The 12,983-nt window shown below is 47.7% G+C and overlaps 1 protein-coding gene across 8 annotated transcripts in view; it reads right to left on the bottom strand.

Annotated features, from left to right (window-relative positions):
• The window catches only part of Fhad1 (forkhead associated phosphopeptide binding domain 1), a 119,949-nt gene that overhangs the window by 80,978 nt on the left and 25,988 nt on the right, over window positions 1-12,983 (bottom strand). For all 8 annotated transcript variants that reach the window (XM_085838719.1, XM_085838721.1, XM_085838724.1 and 5 more), the window contains exons 5-6: window positions 9,480-9,589; window positions 6,138-6,380 (exon numbers count right to left, since the gene is read on the bottom strand). In XM_085838719.1, coding sequence (XP_085694845.1) covers window positions 6,138-6,380; window positions 9,480-9,589 — 353 coding nt within the window. The remainder of the gene's footprint in view (window positions 1-6,137; window positions 6,381-9,479; window positions 9,590-12,983) is intronic.

Here is a 12,983-nt window from a genome sequence, read left to right as displayed (position 1 = left end):
GTGCCACCATGCCATGTCTGGTCCTGTCTCAGCTTTTAATTCTGTGAGCGTGGTCATGCTAGTCCTCTGACTTTACAGGGCTGCAGAGAGATTATATAAGCTAACAGACTTAAAAGTGCTCAGACAATGCCTGGTGCATCACATAAAGATATTAGCTACGTTTATTTGATTATACTGTTTTAGCTTCTGGCTGCTTTGGGGGAAGGAAGACAGACTATAATACTTTTGTGTGTGCCTGTGAATCTTGACTGGACTTAGCTGCTGGGTGACTGCTGACTGTCACACTCTGTCACAGGCCTGGCATTAAAAAGACAAAGGGTAGGCCCTGACCCACCCAGATAATTCAGACACACACACAGACACACACACAGACACACACACAGACACAGACAGACAGACAGACAGACACACACACACACACTTGCACACATGCACATACACTTGCAGGCACACATGTGTGCACCCAACCACACCACTAGATGGCGCCCACAGTCCTGTGTTGGGCTTCCTGCTGACTGAAAAATGAAATTGCAGGGAAATGGATGGGCCTGGAAAATCTTATATTAAGTCAGAGAGCCTAGCCTGATCCCAGAAAGACAAACAGCATTTGTGATGTCTCATGTGTGGATTGTAGCTTCTAACATATATTATTCATAATTACCAATAATGACACCTTCTTTCTTTACCCTCACTCTAGCTTTTATTTTATTCCTACTGGGGACTTTCATATTTCTCTCCCTCCTTTGTTTAGGAGGTATAATACTTTCCTTATTTATTATACCCTCCATATCTACTTTAAACTCTAACTCCATAAGTTCACTACCGATCCCTGTTACTATCCTAGTGTTTGCAGCATGAGAAGCAGCTACTACTAGGCAAACTTAGTCACACAGACGGGACTGACTGACTGTGTACAACATCTTCATCTCCCACAATGCTAAAAATTATCTTCCCATCACTAATACTCCTTCCACTAACTTGGCTATCAAGAAAATTTAAAAATCTGAGTTAATATAACCTCATATAGCATTCTGGTAAGCCTTATTAGCCTATCATTATTATGACAAAAAGATAAACATAACTTAAACTTTTCAATTATATTCTCCTCAGACCCCTTATCCACCCCACTAATCATTTTCTTTTGTTTGTTTATTTGTTTTGTTTTGTTTTGTTTTTGAGGCAGGGTTTCTCTGTGTTGCCCTGGCTGTCCTGGAACTCACTTTGTAGACCAGGATGGCCTCGAACTCAGAAATCCGCCTGCCTCTGCCTCCCAAGTGCTGGGATAATTAGAGCTCAGTGAATGTTAACAGCACCTCATTCAAACCCCAAGCCCTGACTGGTTAGATCAGACCAATCAGGGAAGCCCTGCGTACCTTATTAGGCTGTTCAAACTCACTTCCCCGGAGTGAACACGGGCAGCGTCTAGGATTGCTTCTTCATGGTTTTTATACTTTTAAAGGTTTCCAGTGAGTTTGGGTTTTATTAGGGTCTTGATGCCTTTCACCTGTCGTTAATCCTTATTATGTACAGTTAAATCCCTTTACCGTTCGCCAGTTTCTATTATGTAAATTGAAATCTTCTAATAAAAATTTTAAATAATGAAAAAAAAAGCCTGTGTGTCTGTGTGTGTGATTGTGTGTTTGTGGTGTTTGTGTCTCTGTGTGTGTGAGTGTGTGTGTCTGTGTGAGTGTGTTTATGTGTGTGTCTGTGTGTTTATGTGTGTACATATGTGTGAGTGTGTATGTGTGAACATATGTGTGTGTGTGTGTGTGTGTGTATGGATGTGTCCCCTCACCTTCCTTGAAGCCACACACCTGAATGTGTGGGTGGAGAAAGCTCCTCTCTTCCTGCTTACTGTAACTAAGATAAATGTTTCTAGGGGCTGCGGAGATGGCTCAGTGGGTAAGAGTACTTGCTGCTTAAGCTTGAGGATCTGAGTTCGGATCCCAGCACCCGCATAACAAACAAACGTGTCAGCACACAAGCCTGTAAGCCCAGCCCCATGGGGATCAGAGACAGCGAGGTCTCCAGGGCTTGCTGGCTGCCAGCCTAGCTTCAGGCTCAGTGAGAGACCCTGTCTCGGGAACAAGACAGAGACAGACAGGTGTGCATGCCTACTCATGTGTGCAGGCATACACTACACACATTCAAAAATAAAACATAAAAACAAATAAACATTTCTAATTTCTAGCCTAAATCTTTCTGGCGCAGGACACCAAAGGCATTCTCTAAGGATGAGCTTGGGGGCCAGGTATGGGAAGGGATGCCACTAAGAGTTCAGGGCCATCAGACAGAAAATATTTCAATCAAGCACCCTGCCCTAAGGTCTCAAATTGCAGTTTTCAGCCTTCTTCACAGCCTTCATTACCTAAATAAATATCCAGATTGTCTGTCGTTGGTGAAAACCCCGGGATGTTTATTGCCTGGCTTAGTTGTGTAATAAAACGGGTATTGGATCATAAGGAAGTCAGCAGTGCTGGGAAGGACTGCCTAGGGTAATCACCGCCCTACTAATTAGCACGGGCATGGAGGTGAGCATGCTTTGGTGGCGGGGTGGCAGATGGAAGAGCCTTGAGAGCAGATCGTTAGGTCCCTGCTTTCGGGGGACCCTCGACGACACAGAAAGTAACCAGAACCATTAATCAACCTGCTGTACAAATTATACTTCTGCCTGAGGGTTCTGCTGGCGATAAAATGGCATAGAGACTAAAACAAGAGCTGCTTGGATTTAAACCTGCCACACCTTTGAGTTCAGACATGCTCTGACAAAATCCCAGACAATGATGGCTTCGGGAAGAGAGGGCTGTTTTTTTTTTTTTCTGGCTTTTTTCCCCCTCACCCTTTGAGGGTACAGTGCATCCTGGAAGCAGGAGCTTCAGTGAGCAGCTGGTGACGTCACATCTGCCATTAGGAAGCAGAGGGTGAAGAATGCCGGCTAGTGCTTGGCTCGCTTATCCCTTTTCATTCAGTCCAGGAGGCCAGCATAGGGGATGGTGCTGTCCACAGTGAGACCAAGAGGCCAGCATAGGGGATGGTGCTGCCCACAGTGAGACCAAGAGGCCAGCATAGGGGATGGTGCTGCCCACAGTGAGACCAAGAGGCCAGCATAGGGGATGGTGCTGCCCACAGTGAGACCAAGAGGCCAGCATAGGGGATGGTGCTGCCCACAGTGAGACCAAGAGGCCAGCATAGGGGATGGTGCTGCCCACAGTGAGACCAAGAGGCCAGCATAGGGGATGGTGCTGCCCACAGTGAGACCAAGAGGCCAGCATAGGGGATGGTGCTGCCCACAGTGAGACCAAGAGGCCAGCATAGGGGATGGTGCTGCCCACAGTGAGACCAAGAGGCCAGTATAGGGGATGGTGCTGCCCACAGTGAGACCAAGAGGCCAGCATAGGGGATGGTGCTGCCCACAGTGAGTCCAGGAGGCCAGCATAGGGGATGGTACTGCCCACAGTGAGGGCGGGTCTTCCTATCTAGATAGAACCTCACAGGCATGCTTGTTGTCCCTTGACCTCCACCTGTGTGCTATAGTGTGAGCACGTGCACGCGCATACACACAAACACACAGAGTCACATGTATTCACAAATAAAAACTAAAACAAAACACCCTTTCAATTATAACTGAATGCATAATAATTAAGTGTGGTTGTTGCTAAATTGTTCCTGAGTGAAGAAGTCACACCCAGGTGTTACTAGTTACTTGATCTAATACTCAAATTATGACCTGCTTTCATGGAGTCAAAGATAGGTGAACATCTGTCCTAATTTGGTTTTCTCTCTCTCTTTTCTCTCTCTCTTCCTCCTCTTCCTCCTCCTCCTCTTCCTCCTTCTCTTCTTCCTCCTCCTCTCTCCCTCCCTCTCCCTTCCTCTCTCTCTCTGGGACAGGGATTCTCTGTGTAGTCCTGGAACTCACTCTGTAGACCAGGCTGGCTTTGAACTCAGAGATCTGCCCACCTCTGCCTCCCGAGTGCTAGGATTAAAGGTATGCGCCATTACCACCCAGGCCCAGTTTGATTTCTTTTGATGTTATAAAAACCATGACCTAAAGCAACTAGGAGAGGAAAGGGTTTATTTCATTTTATAATTTATAGTCCATCATGAATTTAGGGCGGGAACTCCAGGCTGGAACCTGGAGATAGGAGCTGATGCAGAGGCCATGGAGGAGTGTTGCTTACTGGCTTGCTCTTCACGGCTTGCTCAACCTGCTTTCTAATAGAACCCAGGACCACCCAGCCCAGGGATGGCCCCACCACAGTGAACTGGGACCTCTCACATCAACCATTAATAGTTTATGTACAAGACCAACATGGCCATTCATTATTACTTTGAAATTATATGTGTGAAGGTGTGTATGCAGGTATACACGCACAGGTGTCATGTTTGTCTGTGGGGGTCAGAGGTCAACCTTGCACTTTCTTTTTCGGGAGGCGTCAACCATACTTTTTGAGACAGGGTTTCTTCCTGGGACCTGGCTTGTCTCTTCGGATAGAGGACAGACTGGCTGACTGAGGAGCCCGACGGCCTCTACCCGACCAGTGCTGCGATTATAAGGATGCACTACCATGCTCTGCCTATTTTAAATATTTTTCATTAAATTTTTTTTGAATATTTCATACATGAGTACTGTATCCATATCATTCCTACCTCCCCCTTTGACTCTTCCTATGTCCCATCCCTCTCAAATTTATGACTTCTTTATTTTACATACATACACATATATATCATACATATGATTAATTATTGCCACTACACCCATATGTGTTATATATACTATGAATTATTGTCATATAGATATACACCTGCATACACACACAAACACACACACACATATACACATACACACACATACACAGATATACAGACACACAAACACAGATATACATATACACACAGACACACACATACACATATATGCAAATATACATACACACATACACAGATACACACATACAGACACACACACATATACACATACTTTCAAACACACACTCATACACATACAAACATACATACATACATATACACATACACACACATACAAACACACACACACATACATACACACTCATACACATACACACATACACATATACACACACATACAAACACACACATACACACACACTCATACACATACACTCATACACATACACACACATACAAACATACACACATATACACACACATACAAACACACACACATACACACACACTCATACACATACACACACATACAAACATACATACATACTCATATATACACACACTCATACACATACACACACATACAAACATACACCCAGACACACACACACTCATACACTCATAAACATATACACACACATACAAACATACACGCATACACATATACACACACACTCATACACATATACACACATACAAACACACATACATATACACACACACACTCATACACATATACACACATACAAACATACACCCAGACACCCAGACACACAGACACACACACACACACACACACAGACACACACACCCTGCTGACTCTATTTAGAGTTGCTCACGGCAGGGCAGGCACACACGTTCAGGGCTGACTTGGGATTAGATAACCTATCAGGAGGAGTTCACCCCTGGAAAAGACTGATTGTCCTGCCCACAGCAGCCACTGATTGCCTGTGGCTCTTCATCCAGGGGTGGGACCTTGTGAGTCCCCAACCACTTTGCATGCCTTGTGTTTTCATAGGGTGGGATGGAACTCAGGTCCCTGCACTTACAGAGCAAGTACTTTAGATGCTGAGCCATCTCCTCGGCCCAATTGCTATCTTTATAAAACAGGAATTTGGATCTAGTTTCCAGAGAATAGAAGCTTTCTGGTAAATGGAGACCAAGTGGGGAACACATTTGATGGCACTGCCCATGGTGAAGCCAGGGACCACCACAGTCTCTCTGGGGTGTGTCAGAAGACTGTGACAGATCTAAAGAACATTCTCCAAGGCCCGACACATGCCGTACTGGGAAACAGGGCCTGTGATGGCCTTCTGTCCGTATGCTCTGTGATGTCCCAGACGCCCTCTTCCGGCTCCCCCTATCTGTGCTCGGGCTCCACTCTGACTGTGGTGTCTCTATGCTTTGAGGGGCTTGTCCCAGAGTCCTACCTGGCTTTTCATGCTCTCAATCTCCTTCTGCCTGAGATTGTCGCCTTCATCCGCGCCCTGGAGCTTCGGGTCACACCTGTTACTCTGCCTGGCTGCAGCGGCAGCGGCTGTCTCCGACAACCTTTGGCTCAGGTCGGCCACCTCAGCCTGCAGGTTCATGATCAGAGCGTCTTTATATTTGGACTCCATTTCAAAGTCAGAGAGCCGATTAACCTCTCTCCCCAAGAGCAGAATGATCTCGTCCTGTGGGGGGACAAGGGGGAGGCTTGGTGTGGGCGTGGGTGGCAAGCTGGGCCTGGTTCTACAATCTAGGAGGAACTGGGGGTCACTAAGGGAAAGGCAGGTGAGGGGGAGAGGGCAGGCAGAAGGCCCTGGAGAGACTAGAGTTGGGCTAGAACCACATATCCGGACCTAGATGCTTATAATGGAGTCTCCCAGGTATAGAATCTTTTTTTTTACCCAGAAAAAAAAAATACTTTCATGTGGTAAACCACAGCCCTGTGGAAGCCCTGTGACCCCTGGGAAGGTCAGAGGACATTCTGCACACTCCCTTACAAGGCCCATGTTCAGGGTGTTGGAGACCCAGCACAGGTAAATGGATTGGGATGCATGCGAATGCACTCTGACCATCAGGAGGACATTTTTAGTTGAATAGTTTTTATGTATTCTGAAGAGGTCATTTCTCTCTTTCTCTTCTTCTGGGAGTCCCTGTTTCCCTCTCTCCGCCCCAGGGAAAATGTATTCAGGGAACAGAGTTGAAGCAGGAAATGGAACACTGAATGCTTGTGAACACTCAGGTGGGTGGGGGGTGGGGAACTGTGGGTGGAGCTCCCCACGGGTGGAGCCAATGTACCTCCTCACTAGGAAAACACGGGAACCAAGAAATCTCTGTTTCTCCAAAGCTGGAACAGGTACCCTGAACCTCTCAGAGTGATGCAAAGACGGGAAAAACTGAATTCTAGCTGTGTGCCTGGGGAAACAGATGGTGTCACGGGCACGAGGAAGCCCGAGGGCGTTGCCAAGGACCTCTGGGTCCTTGTGAATGTCTGTTGCAGCTCTTCCAGGAGACTATGTTTCTTCTGTATCTTCAGCATTTTACCCAGCCTCATCCACAGTGAGCCACCCTGGGCCTCCACACTCAGCAGCACAGAACTGATAATCTTTTGTGCCACAGAGATCTACTGGGCACCTACTGTGTGCTGGGCTCTGCACTGGATGTAAACAAACCTTCAGGTACAGTGTCCTGCCGTGGCTTCCGTTCTCTCTGGTCCTGTCCCTGGTCTCTATGCCCTCCTTAAGGGAATGTCATCTGTTCCTTCCGGGTGGCTTTGGTAGGAGTGGATGTCAATCAAGTAGCTCACTTCCTGTCCTTCCTGCTCCTGTCCCTGTGACCCAGGCTGGTCAACCAGTTGGTTTTGGTGTGGATTTTGGGTGGGGGCAGGGGTTCCTGCCTCTCTTTGGATCATGGACATGTACAGAGCTTGACCATAATCATCCGGTCAGCCCAGGGAGCTAGCCTGCTGGGGACTATCAAACTGCAGGAAAGACAAAGAGTAGAACAGGCAACAGGGACATTCCAATGACATCCCTGAAGATCCTGGATGTAGCCATGCCTGAGGCTTGATAGCCTTTCTTTTTTCTTTTTTTAACTATTTACTTGTTTTATGTTTATAAGCGTACTGTCACTGTCTTCAGACACACCAGAAGAGGGCATCAGATCCCATTACAGACGGCTGTGCGCCACCATGTGGTTGCTGGAAGAGTAGGCAGTGCCTTTAACTGCTGAGCCATCTCTTCAGCCCCGCTTGCCAGCCTTTCAATAAGACTAGCTAATGAACATTTTCCACCCCCATTGTTGACTGCCACTTGTCCTTGAAGGGGCTTGGGAAATCAGGGCATAAAAGGCTCAAAATAGCAAAAACAATTCGGTTTTCACTTTATTCCCACCTTAATAGGAGTTACGACGACAGCGGTAGATCAAATGTGACAAATACTTTGTGGCTTTTGTCACTGAGTGGTATCAATGTCTACTGTCCACCAAGCCTCAACAAGTCTGTGGCTCCAGGGGATGGACGGAAGCTAACAGAGGTTACAGTACAGAGTGAGCTCTGAGTAAGCTGTCAGGATGCTGTGGTATCTGCCCTGGGACCCGGGGGCTGCTCTGCTGGGGAGACACTGCACGCACAGGGCTTGCCATTTCCCCATCTGGCTGAAGGCCCAGACCTACGGCTGCTACCACCTAAGAGCGTCAGCCCACAGCACTCTGAGTTGACTGTAGCTGTGTATAAGCACCCACAGGGGAATGCCGTGCAAGCCAAATCACGGGAGACATGGGAATGGTGGAGACACTAGAGTTTGGGGTGGCTTGCTGCCGGGTGACAGACAGGTAGCTTCTTATCGTACCACAGCACCTCACAGTCTGGTCTCAGGACACCAACCTCAGAACTGTCTCCTGGCCCTAGCTACAATGCTCTTAAGACCATGATCCCGAGTGTCAAAGGACCCGGTGTTCCTGAAAGAACTTCTTGGGCTCAGACGTCTGTCTGTATGGAAATTGAGGGGCTGTATTTTGGGTCTCATGTAGCCCAGGCTGGCCCTGAGCTTATAATATAGCTCAGGATGACCTTGAGCCTCTCATCCTCCTGTCTCCACCTCGGAGTACTGGGATCACAGGTGTGTGTCACCTGCCTGGTTTATGCAGTGTTAGGGACCAAAGCCAGGACCTCGTTCGTGTCAGGCGAGCAAGCTACCAGCTGAGCCACTCCTGCCTGCTCAGGGTTTCCTTTCTGTTTTCAACCTGTGGCTGGATGGGGAGTAGTCAGTGTCTGAGCTGGATTGTGCTGACTCTCTTTAGGGTTCAGCCTCCGACTTCTCTGCTTCATGTCTCTAACAGCATCGCTGTGGCTCTCCTATCTCTTACCTCAGTTCCACCCTCGCCTTCTGCCCACAGCTGGTGTGTATTTTCCCCACCGCTATGCCATCACTTGGGGCTGACCAGGTGTATGAGAGAGATGCCAGACCTGGGTTCGGATTCCGTTCTATTTTTTACCCTGTGCAAACTCGGGCACGCCAGCTAACGTCTCTAAGCTGAAGTTCCCTCATCAGTGAAGTGGAGGTGATGAAATCTGCTCTGAAGCCTTCAGAGATGAAATGAGCTGATGTTAGGGGCTCAGCCTGGATCATAGTACATGCTCAACAAACCGTCTGTGAGACTGTTATTATCTAGGACACAATTGTCTATTAAATAAATGGTTCCTTGGACCCAGGACACAGAGAAGAGGTGACAAGTTCCCTGGGGCTTCTGACTACTAGTGCCCTGTAGACCCCCAAGCTCCCCCTCACCTTGTCTTGCTGGCTTAGGTCGTGGTCCATGAAGATCTCGGTGGGAGGTATCGTCCCGGAGAGTCCATCCATCATGCATTGCTCTGACATGTCCATAGCGTTGGCCCACACTGCATGACATCCACAGAGAACAGGGCGCTGAGGGCTCCCCAGCTTGGAGGGGGCCCCACACTCTGAGCTACTTATGGTTTTTCTTCGAAGGTCATACTATATGTTGCTTCTGAGAGGGAGCCTTGTTATATAGCCTGAGCTGCCCCAAACTCACCATGTAGCACAGGGTGGCTTCAAATTCTCTGTGGTCTTCCCACCTCAGCCTTCTGAGTGCTGGGGTTACACACATAAGCCACTACACCTTGCTCTGTGTTCTATAATTTTCACTGGTGGTATCATTATCACCACCATCATCATCATCTAAATAGAGTCTCACTATGTAGCTGTGGCTGACTTGGAATTCCTTATGTAGACCAGGCTGGCCTCACACTCACAGAGATCCACCTGTCTCTGCTTCCCAAGTGCTGGGATTAAAGGCATGTGGCACCATGCCCAGTCCTTATTATATTTTCTTAAACTTGTGTTTGTATGTATGCCTGTGCGTTCCTGTGTACATGCTGGTGAGACGGTGTGTGTGCACACGTGTGTGGGTGCCTGCCAAGGCTAGAGGCTGACATCACATGTGTGCCTCCCTCATCCTCCTGTCCCTGCCTCCCTGTTGCTGTGATTACATATGCACACTACCCTGCTTTTCACGGGTGCTGGGGACCTGAACTCGGGGTCTCCCTGCTTTGGCAGCGGCCACCTTATTCACCAGGTCTTGCTCCCAGATGTTTCTCTGACTTGAATAGTTCAGAGCCATGTGTGTGTTGAGAGGCAACGGCATCTCTGTGGAAGGCCTGGCCAGGAGAGCAGACAGCTCACCTCACTTCTCCATTGCTCTGTGGCCTGCCGATCACCGATGCACCTTTCTCTGCTGCACTAAGATCTGGTGACCATGAGGGGAACATGAAGCCGCTCTCTGCCTTGCTTCCACATAAATAATTCAGCGATACTAACAGTCTCTATCGCACAGCGCGATTACGAAGTTAGATATATAAGATATAGAGTTGTGCTGGCTCTGAAATGTACCGTGTAGCCCAGGCTGCCTCTGAAAGGCACTGTGTAGCCCAGGCTGGCCCTGAACACATGGCAGTCCTCCTGCCTCAGCCTCCTGAGTGCTGGGATCATAGACACAAGTCATTATGTCCATATAATGCTTGAAAAATATATGGTCTTATTATTTTTAACTATATGCAGCATGTGTCTGTGTGTGTGTGTGGGGGGGGGTGTACTGCAGGTGCAGGAGGAGGCCTGAGATATTGTATTCCCAGGAGCTGGAGTTACAGATGGTTGTGAGCCACCATGTGGGTGCTGGGAACTGAACTTCAGTCCTCTGCAAGAGCATCCAGTATTCTTATCTCCTGAGCCATCTCTTCAGTTTCCTATTGCCTTTTTTAAAAAAAAATAAAGTTTGGGGGCTGGAGAGATGGCTCAGTGGTTAAGAGCACTGGCTGCTCTTCCAGAGGTCCTGAGTTCAATTCCCCCGCACCTGCATGGTGGCTCACAACTGTCTCCATGTTCCGTTCCAGGAGATCTGATGCCTTAGTTTCTTCTGGTTCTGCAGGCACAGCATTCATGTGCTGCACAGGGACACACGCAGGCAAGGCATCCTTGCACATCAAACCAAATAAACAAATCTTTAAAAAGCTGTGAGCCATGTGGAGTGGTGCGCCCCTCTAACCCCAGCTCTCGGAAGGCAGAGGCAGGCAGATTTCTGTGAGTCTGAAGCCAGCTTGGTCTACAGAGTAAGTCCCAGGATGGCCAGGGCTTCACACTGAGACTCTGTCACAGAGCCAAACAAACCAACACACATTAAAAATAAAGTTTTACATGGTCCCAATCACTCACTTCAGGTTCTTCTACAGTGGCTGCATTTTGCTCCATAAGGACAGAGGCCTGTAATTCACTTACCCAAGGGCTGAGACAGGCAAAGGAAAAATGAGTTTTCTCCAGTGGAGGCTCAATGGGTGTACAAACCACACCTCAGGGTAGGCTCATGCCCAGAAGTACATGGCCAACAACACAAACAACTCAATGCAGGGTGTGAAGGACTTGCTTTGTCCCACGGTGCTTTGAGCATTTTTTTTTCCTTTTTCTTTTTAATCTTATAGATCTTTTGGTTATATATTATGGTTTCTAATTTTGTCTTCCTAGGTTTTCTGTGAGTGTGTATAGCTCACATTCTGCATGTATGTGTTTCTAGTGATTGTTCTTGGCATCCCACGGTTTGTTTTGCCCTATTCTGGTTTTTTTGCTTTTGTTTCATCTTAGTCTTATAAATTATTATTGTCATTTTAGATGCCTGTTTGTATTCTGATGAGAGAAAGAATGGGGTATGGATCTGGGTAGGTACAAAAGAAGGAAGGATCAGGGAGAAGCTGCGGGGGAGGGGGAGATCATAATCCAAATATACTGTATGAAAAATCTATTTTCAATAAAAAATACCAGAGAGGCAGACAGACAGACAGACATACACACACAAACACATACACACGCACACAAGACAGACAGAGAGAGAGACAGAGAGACAGAGAGACAGAGAAAGAGAGATAGATCACAAGTTCAAAGCCAGCCTAGATAACTTAGTGAGACCTTGTCTCAAAAAACTTAAGAATGTAAAGCTGGTCTGTGTCTGTGTCTGTCTGTGTCTGTCTGTGTCTGTGTCTGTGTCTGTGTCTGTGTCTGTGTCTGTGTCTGTGTCTGTGTCTGTGGCTGTGGCTGTGGCTGTGGCTATGTCTGTGGCTGTGGCTGTGGCTGTGGCTGTGGCTGTGTTGTGGTTGGGCTGTGTCTGTGTCTGTGTCTGTGGCTGGTCTGTGGCTGTGGCTGTGGCTCTGGCTCTGTCTGGGCTGTGTCTATGTCTGTGTCTGGGCTGTGGCTGTGGCTGTGGCTTGGGGATAGAGCACTTGACTAGATGGCGCCAGGCCCTGGGCTTGATTCCTTGAACATCAATGGCCTCTGCACAACTGAACTGTACCAGATGAGCACCGACAACTGTCCCTCCCATCCAAGACAAACTCTGTCCTTCTGGTAGCATAAGCCAAGTAACCCTTTCTTCCCTGGATTTCTTTTGGTCATTTGAAAACAGCAACAGAGAAGTTACTCTAATAGATTTGGGAAGGTGTCTCACCCCCAACCACATGACAGCGACATGTTGGAGGCGGACTCGCCAGCCCTGGAGAAGCCTTTGGGAACCTTAGTCCTGGCCAGCTCCATAAATTCTATCTCATTACTATCCTGAGCCACAGCATGGGTTGAGTGACCCCAAATCCCTGGCTACAGACACTACAATACACAAGGTCTTTATTCAGTTGGGGGGGGGGCTGTTGGGCTTGGGATAATTTGTTACACAACAATTAACAACTGATACCAACTCTATGTGTAAGCTCTATACTAAAAGACAAAATATATTAA

The sequence above is a fragment of the Mus caroli genome, unplaced genomic scaffold (genome assembly GCF_978045245.1).
Source record: "Mus caroli unplaced genomic scaffold, Mus_caroli_1 scaffold_6, whole genome shotgun sequence".
NCBI classification, from domain to species: Eukaryota; Metazoa; Chordata; class Mammalia; order Rodentia; family Muridae; genus Mus; species Mus caroli.
The sequence above is the reverse complement of the archived record's forward strand: the minus strand, read 5'-3'. Positions and strand labels throughout refer to the sequence as shown.